This window comes from Aplysia californica, unplaced genomic scaffold (genome assembly GCF_000002075.1).
Source record: "Aplysia californica isolate F4 #8 unplaced genomic scaffold, AplCal3.0 scaffold00045, whole genome shotgun sequence".
NCBI classification, from domain to species: Eukaryota; Metazoa; Mollusca; class Gastropoda; order Aplysiida; family Aplysiidae; genus Aplysia; species Aplysia californica.
Window position 1 is genome coordinate 1,186,019 of NW_004797315.1, and position 21,572 is coordinate 1,207,590.

General features: G+C 37.5%; 1 protein-coding gene and 1 long non-coding RNA gene across 2 annotated transcripts in view; one reads left to right on the forward strand and one right to left on the reverse strand.

Annotated features, from left to right (window-relative positions):
- LOC106011043 overlaps positions 1–7,236 on the forward strand; it is a gene marked incomplete in the record, with an annotated part of 19,120 nt that extends 11,884 nt beyond the window's left edge. Inside the window, 2 exon segments of the long non-coding RNA XR_001184640.2 lie at positions 1,214–1,403; positions 4,607–7,236. This is a non-coding gene — a long non-coding RNA (bcl-2 homologous antagonist/killer).
- Positions 7,237–19,104: 11,868 nt separating this feature from the next.
- The window catches only part of LOC101855853 (ras-related and estrogen-regulated growth inhibitor), a gene marked incomplete at its 5' end in the record, with an annotated part of 43,205 nt that continues 40,737 nt past the window's right edge, over positions 19,105–21,572 (reverse strand). The window contains 1 exon segment of the mRNA XM_013079238.2: positions 19,105–19,287. Within this exon segment, the coding sequence (XP_012934692.1) occupies positions 19,121–19,287 (167 nt within the window).

The window sequence follows — 21,572 nt, forward strand, 5'->3', positions numbered from 1 at the left end:
CCTCTCTCTTTCTCTCTCTCTCTCTCTCTCTCTCTGTCTCTCTCTTTCTGTTGTCCGCGTACCATAGTTTCAGGTGCAGGAATTGTTTTGCAAATGTGATGTTTTAAAGAGGTTGTTTCTTCAGCATAGTTATCCAGCCATTTTTCAGAAGGGTAACGGCTTTCTGTTGGAGTAAAAGCATACTTATGAGATAAGATCCTATTTCCTTAAAACTTTTTCTAGCAGTTGTCCTTTTGAAAACCTCTTTTTTTTGTTCAGGAAGGGAAAAATAGTTCCTGTAGCGAGCTAGTCTTTTGTGATGGAGGTATTTAAAAGTCACACCTAGATTTTCAGCGCAACAGTAGTTTTCCACCTCTTTGGTTTATTGTTTGAGATTTTGAACTGAAGGTGTTGTTGATGTGATGTTGAAATACAGCTTTCTGTCTATTATTGCTGAGTCTAAATACTACTTCGAAACCGAGGATAATGACTAATAATATTGAACTAACAGAATGTTTACCCTTTTTAGTCCAGAGTTCTTGTTTTGTTCTTTTTTATTAACATTCATTGCGTTTGTTTACAATTTTGCATTTACTGCTCCCAATGTGTCAGAGCTAGATAGTTGAACTTTTCCAAGACCCATTGTCATGGAAAAAAGTTATCATCCTTGTCAGGTGGTCTCCTAAGACAGTCATAATGTAGAAGAAAAAAAATACAAGGATGGAAGCGATCTTTTGTACTTGTTATATAAATGTCTTTGACAGGTGGTAATTAGAACAGATTTAACTTGCTTATATTTGTAGTCATATATGTCCTCTGATGAAAAGGCCGCTTGATTTCACATGAATAAGTGCCCCGACATCATCTGTGATGTTGGGGTTAGTCGTTAGTGATCTCCTATTATAATCTCTGTCTTTCTGCTGGGATGTTGTATCCTTCTTAACCAGGGTTGGTCTTGACAGGCTGGGTCAGAAGCCGGCCTCTTGAATGATCTAGAATATGTTGATGGAGACTTAAAAACACCTACTTAAAAAAAAAAAATACAGCTATAAACAAATCATAATTGCCTTTGTGGGCCAGTTCTTTCCAGTTTATCTTCTCAGTCCCCTAAGGGACATTGAACGTTAATAGTACTTTTGCTGTTGAGGCACATGCAGTTATTATAAATCATTATTTAGTGACACAAATATGGAACCTTATATTTTTGTGGATGTGTTTCTTCTTTCCTTTACAGAGTGTTCACGGACGGCTCAAGTTGGTCACGGGTTCTCTTCTTACTGAGCTTTGGGTACCGAATGGCAATCAACACCTTAAGGACCCAGGCTTCCAAGTTTGCCAGTTTTTTGTCAAAAATAGTCTCTTTTGTGTGCCGGTTTCTTGCGGTTGAAAAAATCACAAAGTGGATCGCAGATCATGGTGGATGGGTGAGTGTCTTTGAAACGTCTGATTCTGTACAATTAAAGTTGTGTGGATGTTCAGCTCCATTTCTGTACACATTGTTTGACTGACAAAAAGGTAGAGAATGGTGATGTTGCTTTTAAAACATGGGGGGTGGGGGAGAATAGCTGGCCTTTGAAAGGCCTGTCTATGCTTTTAGCAAATCATTGATTAAAATGTTTTTAAAATTCCTTTTGTAAAGCAAGGATTATTTATGTGTTCCACCAGTTACAGTCAAACCTTGCCGACCTTGGGACAAGCATGAAATTGATGGTATGACAGGGCTTGAGACATAATGGTGTTTTAATGATGCCCTGTTTATTAGCACAAGCTGCTCAAAGTAAAGGGAAATGATTCTACCACTATTAAATGAAGAGTAATATTGTAATGTGCTATTTCCCTTGGTCCAAAAAGCTTTCCTTCAATTTAATGCATGTGGGGATGGCTTGCTCTCAGAATCTTGTGTGGGGAATAAGAGAGATTAACACTAACACTTGTAGCTACTGAGTTTGCTGTGTGTAGTGTGTACATCTGGCTGCTCAGTTGGCTAAAGGTATTGCAGGGTAAATTAACCTTTTATTAGAAAGGACAGTACAACTGGAGCTATTTGCTGGTGGTGATTTATAATAGTACTGTTGAGCACGGATATCTTGAATACGCTGAAGGTTGAAAAATGTGTTCAACACATTCGCAATTTAAGTAAGCCTTGATAAAAAAAAAAATAAGACATATAGTGACGAAAATGACTTCCCGATTGATATTTTTATGAAATACTCTTACATGCACACGAAAACAAACGTAATTCATCCATTGTATGGTCCAGTGCAGTGCCAAGTGTCGTGTGTTTGATCACTCCACATCCCCCAGCACCCATCCTCACATTGCTATAGCTATTAGCTTGTTCACTTTATCTGACAGCGCTTAAAACAAGATGAAAAAAAATCGCTCTGTTCTATCTTCTCAAATTTTTGCATACAGGTCTAAAAGTTGGATGACCAGCAGAATCTAAAAGCCCATACATTAAGGTCACTGCAAACTAAGGTTCCGACCTGTTTTCTTTGATGTAAGCCCAAAACAGGAAAAAAAATAATAGCAACTTCGATAGGTTTGTGTAGTGCCGCAAAAGTAACCGATACTGCTCCCGCCTTTATGAAAGAACACAGACTATCTTGGTATCGTTGTGTCAAGCAGCCATTCTACTTCTCGATTATTATGTTCTTTACTCTATTTGCATTCCGATTTTCAACCAATCACGATTTTGTGGCATACCCACGCTTGGGGCAACTTCGACAGGGGGTCGTGCAAATTCGACCCCCCGCATGGGGCAACTTCGACATAGGCTGAAAGAGTAAGAATGCTGACTGACAGGGGCTGTGGGCAACTTCGACAGGGGGCGGATATCTTCAACAGTAGGCCTAGTCTAAGATACTGAGTGCTTATTCAACTTATTGTGCCCCCCCCCCCCTCTCTCTCTCTCTTTCTCAGGTCCTCTAGAATGCTGAATTTTCTGTCTATCTCTCTCTGTCTCCTACCAGCCCCCCACCCCCCCTCTCCCTCTTTCTCCGAGCACGCACACTCACTAAGACACGCACTCACATCATAGGCCTACGTGCGCACACGCACGCACACACATACACACACACACACACTCACACTCACTTTCTCTCTCTCTCTCTCTCTCTCTCTCTCTCTCTCTCTCTCTCTCTCTCTCTCTCTCTCTCTCTCTCTCTCACACACACACACACACACATTTAGCTCCGAAAATGCGATAATTGAGCGATCTAGTCTAAGTCTAAGTCTAAATTTCTGCTAGTTTGTATCTGACCAGTCAAGGAATTTCAGCCAACGATAAAAATGATAAAAACAAACACAAGATATTAATAAATGTGATAGTTTGTTAGTAGCCTACTGGTGATTCTGCTTATGAAGCTGGTAGGTCGAAATTGGCCCAACCCCCCGTCGAAGTTGCCCCGTTTCGCCCTGTCGAAGTTGCACCAACCCCCAAAATCTCACCCCATCATTTTAAATAAATCATTTAAATTCAAATAATCAACATGTGTAATTCTAGTTTGATTTAAATGAACCCAAGGATATCAAAGTTTGGCTATAAATAACTGATTAGTATTTTGAAGTAAGAAAACAAGCGTGTATAAGAAAGTAAATGATGGGTGAAATATCTATTTTTTTCTTCAAGAGGGAAAAGTACACGGCAACGGAGTGCCGAACTTGGATGGGTGTTTTCTGGAGCTTTCTGACTAAAAAAAGAAACAAGTGGAAACCTAGGAAGCCCAAATTTTATTTTTAGATAGAATCAAATGTGCAACGAATAAAAGTGGGCTTTGATAATTCCACGACACAGGCGTCAAAGGATTCTCAAAAGCCAAGTCTAGGTTGAGGCTGTCGAAGTTGCCCCATGGTCAAATTTGCCCCAACCTACCCTATTTTCCTCAACACCACACTTTGACGTTCACTTAAGGGTGAAAGGGTGAAATCTACAAGCTTACACAGAAATATGGGGGCAGGCTGGTGTCTCTGTCTCAAAATGAGCTATTTGTATGCAAGGTTACAGTAAGTCATTTATTTTCGTGATCCTGTGTATGCATCCAAAGAGCTGTTTTTAACATAGGGTCCAAAGAGAAAAACTTTGTTATTACTGAATCAGGAATTTTTAAAAAAGTATTTATGTTAGGTCGCTGGCCTGCGGAAGTGCCATGCAAAACTCCTAAATTAGCTAGAATTTTTTTAATGCGATCAAACGAAAGTGAACAGTTTCAGTGTCTTACACTCACTACTGTAGCTTGCAATGATGCCTCTCAATACCAGCAATGTGTGTATCATGATAATGCATGTTTTTCTTATAATGTGAACATGCTGCCCAGTGTTTGTAGAGATATGTGGCTTCACAAGTCTGCACAAAGTAAGGATATATATTCTCCACTGGCAGAACTTCCTTGACTTAAAATGCCTGTGTACAATTACCACCACACTCCTAAGACAGATTTTGATAACTGTAATTAAATTTAAAGAGATATTTCATGGGGTTTTTTTAGTCGAAACGCAATGTGTCCATGTGTTGCTACCTACATTTGAAAAGCACTTAAAGCTTGTGTTGTTTAATTGGGTCGAGTGCTGTATAAATTTAATACATTTTTGTTATTTGTAATAAATACATATTTTTATTATTCCCCAGCGAGCTGCCTTGAGCTTTGTTCCAGGTGCCTCTTCCAACATGTTTGTTTTGATCTCAGGACTGGCAGCTCTCTCAGTGCTAGCTGTGTTTGCCCTGCACAAGTACCTGCATTGACCCTGGGCGCATTATAATTGTTTAATTGTAATTCATACAGAAAAGTTAAAAAGACTTGTCTAATTAAGACTGTTTTGCTGTTTTTAAATTTAGAGACATGAGTTTTTGAGATAACAATAACAATACAGATTTGTTATTTCTGACACAGTTGAAGTTAAGAGGTTTGAGCTATGTTGTATTGTTTTGGTTTTTGTTATTTTTTGTTTTTACTTGTATTGTAAAGGGGAATGTCACATAGTTCTTATATATTTAAATTGTTAGAGGATTTTTTTTTTCTACCAAACTTGCAAATGTGACTTTTCCAGTATTTATTGTAACGTCCTTGCTCGTATGCTGCATTGTCTTTGCTGGTAGTGAGCAAGTTACTTGGAAATGGAAGTTTTCTGAATTGCACAATTACTGCCCAGCCTGCTTCTTGTCTGTTGTAATCTATGTTTATGTTAGAAAGGGTAGCTATTATATTATTAACAATATTCTTGCTGATTTGCCAAAAAGCTCTCCTGTTTTCACTTGCACCATATTATGTTATGGTGCTGATATTTTTTTTGCTCTTGTTTCTTACATGAATGTCCTTCCATACTTAAATGGTATTATTGTAGTTTTCTTTATGATAGTATCAACATCTCTCCAATTTTGAAACAGCAGCTTTTTGGTCACAAATTAATAGATTTTCTTGAAATAAGATTTTACTTAACTGGAAACATCTCGGTTAGGAAGGTCATAAGGTGGCTGCTTCTTCCCGTGTTACCATCAAATGGAGCTAAAAATGAAATTGTGTGTGTTTCCTTCCTTGCTTTCTTAAAGAGCACATTGGATGCATATATAAAGACTACGAGACTTTTCATCAAAGCAATTTTTTTTTAAAGGGGAGGGAGAGGGTTGTTTTATGGCAAAGGAAACTGTTTGGTGATTTCATCAGCTGGACATAGAGATTGATATCTTCAACAAGTACAACAGCATTGTCTTTTCCTTGCTCAAGATGGATGTATGGCAACTGACATACCTGATTTACTTTCTAGGAGGAAAACTTTATTACTTCTGTTGTTTTTATTATGAGAATTGATAATCATCCGGCTCTTCTGTCAAACTTGGAGCCATCAGGCAGCAGCAGAAGTACTTGTCTGAGTATTTTTCTAGTGTATGTGTGTTGATGTCTGGAAGTTAGCTGGGTTTTTTATTTTTAAGGGTTAAAATGTTATAGTTTTCTTGGCAATTAGTTGAGCCTATGGAAAAGAGCCTGTACAGTGTTCTTTATTGAGGTGGGGTTTTTTAAAATAATTTTATTGTTAATGACAGCAGCGATTTGTCAAGCGTTACTTTCAGGTCTGTTTGAAGATTATGCGGTAGTTATAGTTTTGTTTGTGTATGAACTTAATTTTTACAAAGTTTTTGTCTGTGGCAGTGAAAGTTCTGTGTATGCCACAGTCACTCCTCCCATTCATTGATGAGAGGGAGGACATGAAAGAGATATATTCGATTCTTTGTCTTTCCACGTGTTTACTTGTTTAATGAAAGACAGCTATATATATATATTTATGTTCCATTTTTAAACATCTTGAGCTCATAATTTTCATTCCAGTGAGAAGGCTAGCCAGAAGTCTCTATGTGAGGGTGGCCTTTGATACGCTTATTCTGTAGGTTGCCATAACATGAAGGTTATGGTCATTGTCATGGGGATAAAGGCTTTTTCCTGGAAAAAAATATAACGTTTTCACGTACAGTGCTGTGTAAAAATATAGTGGGGTGTATTTTGTTTATATAGTTTTGTGCAGCTCTATGTGAATATGAATATCATAAGATTGTGTCTTGTGAGTGTAAGTATTGGCCAAAAGGAATCACCCTTTTTAAAAAATTTATTTGCTTTTTGGAGTTGTTTTTTTTTGGGGGGGGGGGGGGGGTTGTTGTTTTTTACTTTCAGAGTTTTTTGTGGAGTTTTTTTCTTCCCCAAATTAAATTCTACTGTTGATTTTCCTGACTTTTCATTTTGAAATGTCACATGAGTATGACAGCCTTGTCAATCAAAGAGTGGGGAATGACTGATCAGCTTCTTAGTGTAAGACTCTGCCATGTGCCATTTTGAAAAGTGACGTATGATGGAATCTTCCACTGAGCAGTTAGATACAGTCTTGTCTTGCATGGGTGCTGGGTCAACTCTGTAACTCTCAAGGATGTCACTGAGCCGCCTCATTTTATGTCTTCACTTGTTCATCTTTTGATGCTATTACATGTACTTCTTACCACTTATAGCAAAAGTTCTTGTTATTTGCCCGTAAGTCAACACTGTAGAACACTTCTCATTTTGCATTTTGTGTACAGTTTGGTTTATTTGGAGGTTGATTGGACTGTTTTTCAGTCAGTGGTGATGTTGAAAAGGAATTTTTTTTAATGAAAATTGAAAAAAAAAGAAAGGAAGAGAATTCCACCCTCTCTTATTTAATTTTAAAAGAAAACTTTTTAAAAGTATTGTTTTGTCTCACATTTAAGGTCCGCGCTAACTTATGGTCTCTGGTCCCCTACAAAAAAAAAAGTATCACTTGATGTCTTTAGTCATTGACAGTGTCAGTCTCAACTTGTCTCTTCCTCTACCTGTTCGGGTACTTTTTCTTTGAGCACGTCCATTGTGTTGACTGAGCCTTGCATCCTTGTCTCTTGTAGTTAAAACTTTTTTTTGTCATGAAGCACCTTCTGAAAGAATGTCCAGACTTTGGAGAGACACAAAGGAAATATTTTCAATTATTTGTTCTCAATTATATGATCCCAACAGGATTCTCAAGTTTAGTAAGACCATTTGTCTCTATTGAAAGAAGATGTTAACAGTGTTATGTTAGATTATAAATTGCTCTTTTAACCCTCATCCTGCGGGAGCCGGGTTTATGTAGTCCGATAAGCCTATTTCGGCACCTCGCCTGCGTTCTGGTCCCGAGTCAGTGTAGCTCCTGGCTCAGCGCACGCGCAGCGCGCATCCTCTTCCGTGTCATTCGGGTCCCGAGTCGGATCCCCATTCACGCAGGTCAAGTGTGTGTGCGTCAGTCTGCTTGAGTTTGTGTGCGTTTGTGGCCTTCTTCTAGAACCACCTGCGTTGGTTCGTAATCGAGGCATACGTCTCATTCAAAAAATGCAAAGTTGATAGCTCAAGATGTTCGTCCAATTAAATTATAGAAGAAATTGACCCACTTAGACATGAGGAGCTCGAAAGGATAGTCAGGAAACAAGACTTCCATTTTTCTATACAAAATATTTCAAATGAGCTTGATTTTGTATGAAATGATACTACCTGATAAAAAATGAGTTTGTTTGATAGTTTTGAATACCCTTGTGCGGGTACAAAAACAATTTGAGTGTAAAACATTCGGAAATTGACTTAAATTATCCCTTTTCGAACCTCAGGTCATTCATAACAACAAGAGCGTCCAGAAAGGTTATTCAAATGGGCGTAACTACTCGTAATGTCTTATCAGCTTGTGAGAGGGAGTTATTCATGTGTTTGTAACCCTTTATAAATAGAATGCTATGAAGGATAGAGCGTTATTTTCATCATCAGTTAAAACACTCCCGCGGTATTCATGGCGAAAACACACGTTTCGCGGCGCGCGCCCTGTACACCAACAGTACACACTGAGTGACCCCGGCGGCCTGCCCGGCAAGTCCGACGTAATCGGTTGCTGATAAGATACGCATCTGGGCACAGACGCAGGATAAGAGTTAAAACTAAATTTTACCATATATGTGGCACGATGCTGAGGCATCTGTCTATCGTTAATTTTTTAGCATACGGAATTGATAGTATCATCTTAAAGCCTGTCCATTTTCCTTGTTTTGGGTGAAAATAATATCCATCTATGTTGAATAGAAGTCGAGATATGTGTGATTGAGGGGTTGAGGGTCATCTGGTTTCAGAGGTAAAATTAACGAGAAAATGGCCGCCACAGTTGGTTATTTCTTTAGATTGAGAGTCTGTGGAAACTGAAAATTTTTATTTCTTCTGCCTTTAATCAACTTTTTCCTATAAAATCCACCCAGAAATGTGCTCTTTAATGGGCTTGAAAGGTGTTGAACCAAAAAATAAAAATTCGATAAATTATCAGCTTTTATTGGATTCTTCATTTCAGAATTTGTTTCCACAGTCCAGTAATAGCTTAGATTTTCTTTAGACATCTGTATGTTTGCACAAAGTAATGTTAAACTCATTGTTGTAGACAATGGTGACTGATACTGGCTTTTGCTATTCTGTTATTTGAGCGCCACTAATCTAAGCTCATAGATATTTTTGATTGCCAGGTCCTGGATGTTGTATGATTTTGTACTTTTGCACTAGAACCAAAACTGTAAAGCACATTTATGGTAGTGGTCTATGTTATAGAAAGAGTGAATTCCCTTTTTTGTTGTTGTTTTAAAATATTGTTTAATGGTGTGCTGTGATTGTCAAAGAGTTCATTGAATATTGCAGTTTGTAAATGAAAGTGTTTTGCACGCTTGTTATTTAATGGTCCTTTTTTTTTTGGTATGTTTGCTACTGTGCCAATATTTGCCTTTATTTTTAGGAAAAAAATGACACACAACGCACCGGCAGTGAAATTTTAGTTGCGGCAAGGGGTTCCCCGCCGAGCGCCTTATTACGTTGGGGTCACGGGGGTCAGCTCCCTGTCGCCGCTCTGTCTGGGCTGACTTGATTTTTGGTACTTTTCAACGGAAAGTTTTAGGTGTATCCTTGTATTTATGGTAATTATCATTTAATGCACCCAAAGCACGCATTTCTGCTCTTGAGACTAAAAAAAGAACGGACATTGTAACTTGTCTGGTTATTTTGTTAGACGCGCTGAAGTGGGCAATGCTAAATTGTAAAACTTTTTGGACAAGTGTGAATGGGAAAAAAGTCAATAGAAAACAAACAGCACCACAAAAACTGTCGAACTTTTGGAACATGAACGACAAATCATTGGGGCAGATACTCAGAAAAGATGGTGTCTGCACAAGTAATAGAAAGCTGTAATCTTGCAACTTTATCCATCTGTCGCACAATTCATTATGGAGTTATTCCTCCAAATACAACTTTATGTGTCTAATAAAATTGTGAATATTCACATGTTTCTTCAAAAGTTTGTAAACATTACCCTGAAGTCTCTCTAAGAAAAAGTGCAAATCGATTTTAGTGCCAGAAAACATCTACAATGCAATACACGAACAGTATCTATTACACTCAAGAAATTCCTTACTTTTCTTTAAATGCTTAGTCTAGGTTTTGTAAGTTGACTGAATAACAGGGATGACTTACGTAATTGGGTTATATTATAATTATAAGAATAGTTTCTAGCTTTCCAGTGACACTGAATCAGCACCAGACTTTTCCAGCTTTTATTTTCGTTTCTATGACCGTTTGCAATTATAATAACTGACAATGTTCTGACTTCTTTACATCATAAGTGTCCGCGCATATTTCGGACACAAAAAACTAAGAACGCATGTTTTAGCTGTCATTATTTTTATTACATACAAGAAGTTTTTTGAAAATCACGTAATATATCTTTCTCAGTTGTATGCAGGCTGCCACAGAAACAGCATGATTCATAAACAAATACAGAATAACTTTCTCTTGTTTTAATTGTAAAACAAGAGCTAAAGCTGAGTGTCTTTAGTTTAAAAATGCAGATGTGCATCTTTCTTCTCTAATAACTTGACTATTACTACTTCCGCAGATTTAAGATATCTCATGGTAAAAGACACAATGTTCATAGTCAGATTAACACAGATTTTCGTGAGATCTGTCATGCCGTTTTTAAATAAACAATCATTTATTCAAAAGTTTGTTACTAAAATAGGACAAATTGGGTACTCCACAAACACTTATCTAGAACAAAAACTAAGACACGGAAATTAATAGTTCTAACGCAGAATAAATCTCAAGATGTTGAGCTTTTAGTACATCAGTGTAGTGGTTTGCTGTGTGTTATGGGGAAAAAGTTTTATCGTTTCAAAGACAAATTTGCGAACTTCTTAACCGACACCGGCAAAGTCGCTTCAGGGCCCATTGACCCCGAGCCAGGCAGCTCCGGCGGGCTGCTGAGTCACGCTTACTAAAGGTAACAGAATCGGGCGAAAAGTGACGCCGGGGACAGAGAGATAATTAAAAGAAACAAATGTCACGCCTGTGTGTACTACACATTGTTTTATAAATTGAAATGAAAACTTTCCCTGCCTGTACTGATATATCTGAATGAACTTATAGCGTTCACCCCAATATGTTTGCTGCTGTATGAAACTATTCCTCCCAGTTCTCGTTTTGGCTAGAAAATGTAAATACTAAAAAGTGCAAGTGAAAAAAAAAATGTTTTTTTTAAGAAGAGCTAAGCTTTTGGGGGAAGAAGATGTTGTAATGATAGCGGGGTAGTGTGAAGTGCCCTTGCTTATTTTGTATTGTTTATCATTTGAAGGTTAGTATTTATAACAAATGGCAAAAAGTATCATGTAAATCCATGCTAAACAGTTGCTATTTTAAATGTCCAAAGTAATGCATTAGGTTCTTGACTTCATTTTGCAAACCTGTATTTTAAGTTCCATAGTTGTTCTCGAGTGTGCTGAAGCAGCTAAAACGAGCATGTTGTTGTTTATAAACCAAGACCGTCCCGTCCCTTTTGGGCTGCCTGACATTTTCCCCCTCTGCATAAATGTCATCCCCTATTGTCCAGTTTTTACAACCCTCTCACCATTGTACAAAATGTACAGGGAAGGAAAGTATTTGCACCCGCAGTATTTTAGTGCATACATTATCAGCTTTCAGGTTTGAAATTCACTGTATACCTAACTATTCAAACCTTCCTCTTGAGATCATGTAAATGATTATTGGTCTGTGTGTGTGTGTTATCAGGATTTGGGTTTTGTAGGTTTTACTGCTGGTTTGGTTGTTTTTCCCTAGTCTGCTGGTGGTTGGAGGGTGCCACTGGTACGTCATATTTCTTTGGTGTCCCTCTGTTGTTTTTCACCGTCAAGCTTTTTCCCCAAAGCAAATTACAGTTATGGTATTAATGTTGTTGTAATCTTGTAATCTTTGCCCTGCGGTTTGTCGGCAGTCTGGTGCACTTTGTTCCTTCCACTTTTCTGATCAAACAGATTTATCTGGAGAGGTTTTCTGTGTCATGAAAAATGTTGGATTTTTTCAAATATTATCTGTAAATGCTTTATCGGTGTTGAATGTTCAAAGAAGAACTGGCATTTATTTTGTTCTGTTGCTCAAAAGAGAGACAAACATGCAAATATCTCATAAATCTGTTTATGGTTGCTGAGTGTTTTGAATGTTTTTTAAAACCTAGTCCGAAGGTTCTAACTGCTGTTCATATGTTGGATAAATGTAAACAAGTCACTTTTAATGATAATAAGGTATATGTATCTGTGTCAGATACAAGCTTAACCAATTGTGAGACTTTAAAAAAAATTCTAATGTTTTATCTTGAAACATTGCTGTACTACAATGTACTCCATTTCAACTGCTTAGTGTAAGACACCACCATTCGCCATTTTGGAAAGTGGCGTATGACGTAGTCTTACAAAGAGCAGTTGATTTGCAGATGTCATTTTGCAGTAAAAGTAAGACAAATGTTCTGAAATAAGTCCCTTTTTGCACAGATTGATTGAAGTAAGTAGTCTTATTCAGGTGGCTTTCTGTCTGTGCTCTATATGAAAATTGTTTCTCTGAAGTGGGTCACTTTATAATTTATAATGGGTACACTATAATTATGTGTCATGACGCTGTGAAGTCGGGCGCTCGTCAATTTTTGGGCATATGGATTTATTGATATAACCTTAAAGCCTGTTCATCTGTCTTGATTTTGGGTTTAAGAAATACTCTGTAATCTTGAATAGAAGTCAAGATATATGTTCAGTTAAAGGAGATGGGGGTCGACTGGTGTGCGAGGTAAAATTAGAGCAAAAATAGCCGCCAAAGTTTGATGCCTCCCAAAGCTATAGTGATTTTGGAAATTGCAAATGTACATCTTTTGTGCCTTTGTTCAACTTTTAAAAGTAATATCCAGGCAGGAATGTGTTTTTAAATGAACGTAACAGGTGTTCAGTCCAAAACAACAATGTCGATTAAAATTGCCCAACTGATTGATTTTATTATTTTAACGAGCGCCTTATATTACCGTGATGCCACACAAATGTCTCAGTGTTTAGCTTCAATATGTGTGGATGAATGTGCTGATCTTTTTGTGAAATTTTTCTGAGTTGGCATTTAAAAGCTATGTAAATCAAAAGTTAAGATTAAACATGGAAACAATATTGGACTATTTAACTCACCCCGAAGGACAGCAAGGGATAGAATAAAAATAAAAGAAGAAAACCAAATTTAAGTGTGTACTCTATCTACATAATAAGAATGGTAAAATAATTAATATTATGGTCATTATATTGTCACAAATAATATGTTTGCAACAGCACAGTATTTGCTTTAGCTTTTTCTGTTTTTCAAAACACTTGAACTTCTCTATTGTATAACATGCTGTTACTAATTACTAGATTCCTGCTAACTTTAACCCATAGTACCCGCGCTAGGAGTATACTTGTATCTGCCGCGCACTTCCGCCTCCCATCGAGCGACGACAATAGTCGTATCAAAATACCAGTCCACAAAATCGAGTCCAATCCACTTATCCAGGTTTGTTTTGAAAATAACAGAAATAAGTCTCTTGTAGCTTGTAGTTGTATATATTATTGTACTTTCAGTAACTTTGTTTTGATCCAGTTTTTCACCAAGTCTGAGTTACTTTTCTTTCTTTGTCACCGCAAGTCATGGCAAGAAAGCAAGCGTTCACGGAGGATGAAGCTCTCACTGAATTCTTCATGGACAAGCAGAAAGAAAAACAGCCACAAAAAAGTGTTTGTTAAAATACATGAACCATGTTTTTATTTTTATTTTTTTATTTTGGGCATAAGCGGCAAAGAAAGTGAAAGTAGACATAAATCTAGATAAACAAGGCGATCAGATTGATTCTAGTGCCTTGAAAACTTTGAAGAAAAGCTAGATTTAGCGAGGCCTAGACCATAGATTTACTTTAAGTTGCTATGGATAAATCGAGTGCCGATGAGTCAAAAGTCGGACGAAGAATTAGATTGTTTTCTCTGCTTTCTCCTTCCTCTTTCTTTATAATAATGTTTTAGAATATTTTAAGTGAAATGTCATATCGACATTTGGGCACAATGCATGTCTAACGTTAGTGTGTCACGCTCAGACCGATTTTTTTCCCCGGCTCGCGGTAAGCCAGGTGGACACAAGTGCACTGCCCGTAGCCACGCAGGGTGAGAATAGGATCAAAAGACTGTAAGCTTGAACATTGTGAAAAAACATTGTCCTTTTATATTTTAAACAAGTTGATACCTTGTTCTTAAAGATTTTTCCTGCAGTTAATGGGGTTTTTAATAGTTGTATCCTGTAGCTTTCCTTGCTCACCTAGTATAATTTTAGTTTGCTTAATGCACTGAGTGATGCTGTGAAATTTTATTTGTGCCAAGTTCTGTGCTGCATGAATTATTGTTATCTTGCCAAGTAGATTAGTGGTACCGGTAGCTAATTGTGTGCAAAAGGTAGTATCATCTAAAACAGCTATGTTACTTCTGTGTGTGGTCTTTCCTTAGGTATGCCTGCCTTATGATTCATATTTTTCATTTCCAAAGGGTGCCGCTTATTCAGGAGTTCTCAGACTTTCCTATATACAGTTTCATGCATATGTCTGTCCTGCGGCTACCTAAAGTCAGAGTGCATTGCTTTGGTTTTAACATGACCTGTTGTGGGTTTTTTAACTTGACCTTTTTGTGTCTGTTAAGCAAACAACGAATACGTCCTTGGAGGCAGTCAAACAGCACAGAAATATACCGAAATTTTGTTTGGTCTCTGTGTCACCCCTAAAGTATCGCTTTCCTAGATGAATGGGTTTTTTTCCTTCCATCCTTTCTCCACATGTTGTGATGACGTTAGCAACTCTAGTGGGACTTGTTCCTTTGTACACTCTCTTGTTCACGTCAGTTGGTTCCCACAGCACAGTTTTGCTAAGTTGTTGTAAGGTAAGGGAGAGATGAAGAAAAAAGAATACAGATATAAAAGAAAATTAGAATTGTATTGGTTTAACATTCCTTGAAACACCATAAGGTTATAGCTTGGTTGAGCTCTGTACATTTTAGTGGGAAAGGTTGTTATACCGTACCTTTGTGAATCGTTTTGTCTTATAAAACTGAATAACACCTGTGATAGTAATAGGAAATCCCCTTCTCTTCCCAGGTCCTCAAATTGCCTCACTTTTATTGCAGTACCAGTTTGTACTGGAAAACAAGAGGTCGGTTAAATCTTACACTGGACAGAGATGTCTATTTGCCCATAAAATAATAATGATGATGAAAATTGTACAGTCAGTGCCAATTGTATGGCCACTGACATATTTTTCTCCTTTTCCAGTCAGTAATGTGTGTAAGCATCATCAGTTGTAGGAGGGATTATCTGGGTACCGGTACAGAAAACTTTTGGGAGTTGGGAGGGGATGTTTTGTCACACAACAGATTGGTGACAAGAGCTTTGTAAAACTTGTCTTTTGCAGTGTGCGGAGCTGGTGTTAGGGATCTGTAGGTTTTAATTCTTTGGCAGGTATGGGAGAGCCTATTTCTAAAGTGTAGTTAAATGGAGGGTGCACTGGTTTGGCCCTGCTGCTCGTCCCTCTTGGCCACTATTGCTATTATTGCTGTTGTTCTAAATCTTCTTAAAGGCATAATTTGTCTGTGAAAGTGCAGACTCACTGTTAATGACAACTTATTTTAGCATTTCCAATACGAAAAAATGAAAATATCGTTTCGAAAAGAAAGTCAAAACAAATGCAGGAGTAGAAAAGCTACTTGTACTGAAAAACCATCTTTACAAAATGATCTCCCTGCTGCTCATGTCTTTCAGCAGGAATCTCTCATATTTGTTAGGCAGCTAATTTAATTTATTTTTCTAACCTCAGACAAGATCAATTTTTTTAAATGCTGACAATTGTATGTTACTCACCTGAACCTGAATCCAGGCTGTGGAAGTTGAACGAGTCTTAAGCCCTCTTCAATCAGCTAAAAGGTGTGAGTGGATGCATAACAATAAGATTGTAAAACCAGCATTTCTTTTTTCACAGCTGAAGTAACTATGAGGGTCTACAGTATTGATAGATTTATTTAAATATCGTAGGACAAGATTTAAGGGTGGTTCTTGAGAGGAAAGGGTGCTAGGTCCTATTGGAGATTGACTGAAAATGGTTTGTTATGTCTTAAATAACCAAACTCATATGTACTACATGTATATATATTGAAATGAGCGCTGTACCTTCCCATACTGAACTAAAAAGGTACCCTGTTGTTTTGTTTTATATATTATTATTAGAGAGTGCTTTATCCAAATACATCTTGTTAGAACATCATCTTCAATTGTTACAGTTACAGAAGGCGGAGCACAACACCCTATTTTCCCCTGATGTCTTTCTTCCTTTCTGGGCTCTTTTGCCGGCTTTTCTGACCCTATGCACTTCAAAACACACCCACAGTTAGGAGCAACTGACGAACTTGTGGTCTTTTTTTACTTAACCTTGTATCATATTCTTTTATGATGTCGTGTTTTCGTTTACCATTGCTATTTTATTTGAAATGAAATGAAATTGTGATATATGACGATAGAGTCTGAATAAATGAAGATTTCATGATTAGAATGTTGTTTTGTTTTGTGTGGAGAATGAGAGACAGAAGGACTGAGCTGTGCTAGAATCGAACTTAAGTCTTCCGTGTGTAACAGCAAAGAACCGAGCAATCATTCCACAGTTGCAGGTCTCGTCCTCAGTATGCACGTAGATTAGACACCAGCATTATAGCAATAATAAAGGTAATAATAAAAGCTTGTCCGTCAACATCTGACGATGACTAACACATCTGCAGAGGGGAATATTTCTCAAGCGAAATAGTAATAGAAGAATTGAAAGAAAGGTGAAGATGACCTGTGGCTTCTTCTGTAGCCGATGAGACCAATTCTAGCAGAGAAAAATTTGCCACATGTAGAGCATGCAAAAGCTCCACTTCCGCTCGTGGATGTGCACAGCTTGCATGCTTTTCTTTTGGTTTCAGTATTTCTTATTCGTGAAGCTTCATTCTCCAACGTTATATTATTGTCACAGCAAAAGAGGCTTTTGTGAGTCACTACGGTTTATTTCTGAAGTCGAGAAATCTACAAATAAATAGGACAAAAAATCAATGTACTGTACAATCACAAGCATTTGGTAAGTGTATCCGTGGATTTTACTATACAAAATGGAAGTAATAATACTGATGCGTCATGGTAGTAATCATAATAACAGTAATAGTAATATATAACAATATTAATAACAACAAGAATATAACACAATATTTATAAATGATCATCAAAGTAATAAAATTAATGAAAACAAGTAAGGGTATGATAATAACGATGGTGCAGTAGTGTTTCAACAAACTACAAGTACAATGGAGGCCAAAGTCATAATTTCATCATCGTTTCTAGTTAATAGCAAAATGTAAAAAATATTTTTTTAAACAGGCTTTCAAATCTAATGCTTTTTCTGACTGCGACCGTCAGGATTTCTTTTTCCTAATAAATCAGGACATCATTTTGTGGGCTCCTGTGCGCCGTTTTTTTACCTGGTCGTATGGGATGCCAAAATGGGTCTTTAACTTTTGTCTAAAAATCTGACTCACCTTTTCCAATAGAAGTTATAATATATAGATGACATAGAAATAACAAATTCTGATATCCAAATTTTACTTTTCAGTCATTTTTGTTAATCCTGTTCTTCTGTTAAAAAATAGAAAAAGAAGAAGAATGATTTTTTAAAAATTATAATAATAAATAATAAAATAAATAAATAATAATAATGCTTTTACACTGCCATCCGCCAAAAGTTTGAGGTGCACGGTCTGTGCTAAACTATGTAAATTTGCCCCTCTACACCGCCAGCGAATTGGCCGTCCGAGGTACACACCACATACGGCGCACGGCACACACTTGACTTAGTGACTGTTTGATAATCTCTGCACCACATACGTCTCTGCGAGATCAGCTTATTTCTCGCGTGTGTCGCCCATTTGCTTCTGATTTGCACTGATTATGAGAGTGCCTTTGATATTATATTATGGTCAGGCTTTGGCCAATATTTTAAAAACAATATTGGAACGAAATTTTTAACTCTCCTGGTTATGTACGATCGTTGGAGAAACATAATAATATTATAATAATAGTAATAGACAATCGACAGATCGATTTTATAGATAGCATTTGTAGAGCGCCAAACCCCCCTCAACAGCAAGCTCTATGCGCTTCACAATCTATACTATTACCCCAGCAGACCTGAGAGCATTCTGAGACAGCACTCAACTTCTGGGAAGCATACAGTGCAAGCGGCCATTTATAGACGTTCAAACACTAACATACTGATTAGTTCTTTCGCTGTCTCATATATGGCTGGGTACCCATTCCCACCTGGGTGAAGTGAGGAAAATTCGTGTAAAGTGCCCTTCCCAAGGACACAACGTCGGGCCCGCGGCTCGAGCCATCGAACCCACAACCTCACGATTACGAATCACGTTGCCTAACCACTAGGCCACCGACGCCACAAAGGAACTGCGCCAATTCGGCCAGTCAGCAAAATACCTTGCGTCGCCAGATGTCTGCCCGATGACTGAAAGACCGGCGGGCGCCCGTGAGGCTTTTTATATTAATAATACCAACTGTGAGGACTCGCGCTCAAGTCTACATGATAGGTCTGAAGTGGCTCCGGGACTGAGGAGTATCTGATAAAACAAACTACGTCTACAGGGTCTTTGCCACATGCAGCCTAGCTTCTGATCCAGCAGCAATTGTCAATTTGTATTGTCGTGAAGTTCAGCTGGAGCAGGTTCCTTATTGTAATTTCGCTACTTATCGTTTTTCTGCTACTCATGGCAATCGCATACTGCGCGAGATCTAGATGTATCACGATTGGCTATAGTTTGTCTCTAGTCACTACAACTACCCGTCTACCATTAGTCAAGATGGCAATTGGTGCCAATCCGTTATACCGCTTGCCCCGCTGCACTGTCAACTTCATGCTTGTCTCAATGTAAGCAGTATAAAGGAGTTTGATTGTAATAATAATAATAATAATAATAATAATAATAATAATAATAATAATAATAATAATAACAAAAACAATGACAACAACAATAATAACATTAATAATAATTATTATTATTATTATTATTAATTATTACTATTATTATTTATATAACAATAATGATAATTATTATTATTATTATTATTATTATCATTATTATTATTATTGTTATTATTATTTTAAAATAATAACAATAATATCAAACAGTTTGAGGCAAGAATCGTCATGACTTTTTCAGTCCAAACACTCTGTCAAGGAAGGTTCGTGAGCGTCGCTTGTACTCGATGATCTCTCGGCACAGCGTGTGGAAAGCGTCCATGACCTTGGTCACGTCTTCGGAGGCCGACACCTCCATGAAAGAACAGCTCAGCTCGGCAGCCAAACGAGCCCCTGGGTAGGATAATAATATTTTGAATGTATGTAGGCTATTTATTTATCTATTTATGTATTTATATATAGATTTCTTTATCCATTTATTTACTTTTTTGAGTGATTGTAAATGTTTTAAACCCCTATCGATTTAGGAGGCTAGATACTTAGAGTGTGGCTCTAGAAATTGTAGCTTACTGCGACCGGGACCACACAAATTAGAACTTACGATGTTGGCTACTTAGGCTATGGCTATAGAAATTGTAATTTCAAATCTATTACGTTCCCATCGACCCAGTTTAGAATAGATAATTTGGAAAGCTGGCTACTTAGAGTATGGCTGTAGAAATTGTAATTTATATAAAATTGATATTCTAAATAAACTCAGAGAAGATAATGGTTATTTCAACTGTATGTTGCAGGTGTTGACCATTTATATTCTACAGAGAAGCCTTGAACGCGTTGATTGAGATTTGGAATAACCCTATAACATGACACGTTTCTGTGTCGATTCCTTGGACGTTCTGTTGTCACTGTTCAATTTTTTGTCTGTTGATTCTGTAGACGCTGTCTGTCCAAAAAAATCCCAAGGAAATGATACACAAAAACAAACCACACACACAGACACACGTACAGACCCACACACACACACACTCACACGCACACACACACACACACACACACACACACACACACACACACACACACACACATACATACATACGCACGCACGCACGCCCGCACGCACACGAAGTACAAACACATATGCAACTCAAATCAAAGCAAAAGCCACAAAGCAACCAAGCTGAAGACAACAAATGCGCCGAGCTTACGTAAATGTTTACCCATTACTCTTTGAGCAACAAACGCTAGCTAAAGATGCTAAGCCGGGTCAAAAAATAGGCGCTGCGGTCTGACATTTTGTCCTGGAATAAAAAGCTATCAAGATGTACACCAGACCTCATAGATGGCACACTTTTTGGCGAACGGCTTGCATGCTTTCGTGATAGACAGATAAATAGACTGATATATAGTCAGAAGGGGGACAGTTCGATAAAAAGTTAGACAAACAGACAGGTATGCAGATAGATAGGTAAATCGACAGAAGAGGGATAGATATATAATATAGATACATTGAAAAGGGACAGTTAGATAGTCTTAAAAAAAGATACCCTTTGTAAAGGGCAATAACTTGGTCATCTTTGGACCAATTTCAGCTAAACTTGGTAAAACGAAACTAAACCAAGGGATCAATACGTTTGAAACTATGAAGAATATTATATCAACTTTCTTTTTCAAGATGTATCAGGATATCAAAATCCCAACCAAATTTGAACGAAGCACAAAACTTTGCAGCTTCTCAAGAATTCAACCATGGGCTTAATTGGGCTAATGTGTAGCCTAATTTGTGTTTTGTGCATTGAAGAACACATTTATATAAAATTACTATTCTAAATGAACTCAGGGAGGGAATATGAAGGCTATTTCATTCGTACATTTGAGTTGTTGACCATTTCTTACAGACAAGCTCGGACGCGCCGTTGAAAATTTGAAATAACCCTACGGCATGTTTCTGTGTCTATTTTCTGGACGTTCGGTTCAGCACTGAGTTTCATTCCAGTTTTCGATTGTTTGTCTGTTATTTCCGCAGACTCTGCCTCTAAATAATAAATAAACAAGCTTCAATCAATCAATCAATCAATCGATCAATCGATCGATCGATCTATCAATCTCTCTCTTTCTCTCTCTCTCTGTCTCCCCAACCTCCTCTCCAACTCCCTCCTCCCTTATGTTGTCTTCCCGATGATCCACCTCCCTTTTAGAAAGAAAAGCACACGCACACAATAATATTATTACTCAGGTTACATCCTCAACGTTTTTTCGTGGTTTTTTTGTTGTTTTTTTTAAAGCAGAATTGACAATAACCGCTGAAAACTGAGACACATCAAAATCAATCATTTAGAAGCATACGAAACAACACGAAAAGACAAAGATGACAATAACAGCTAAAAGCAGACAAAAATCAAAACTAATTATTCTTTTAGAAATACACGAAATAAAAACAAAGAGACAAAATTGACAGTAACAGCTCGAAAGAGATGAACATCATAACTAATAGCATTCATTTGTCGAAGAATACGAAATAAATGGCACGTGCGCGGTTTTCCTTACACTACGCGAACTAATATACCCCATCCTCACGTAAACAAAGAGATTTGTATTATAGTATCCCATATCGCACGCACGCACTTCACACACACACACACACACACACACACACACATACATACAAATCACAATGTTTT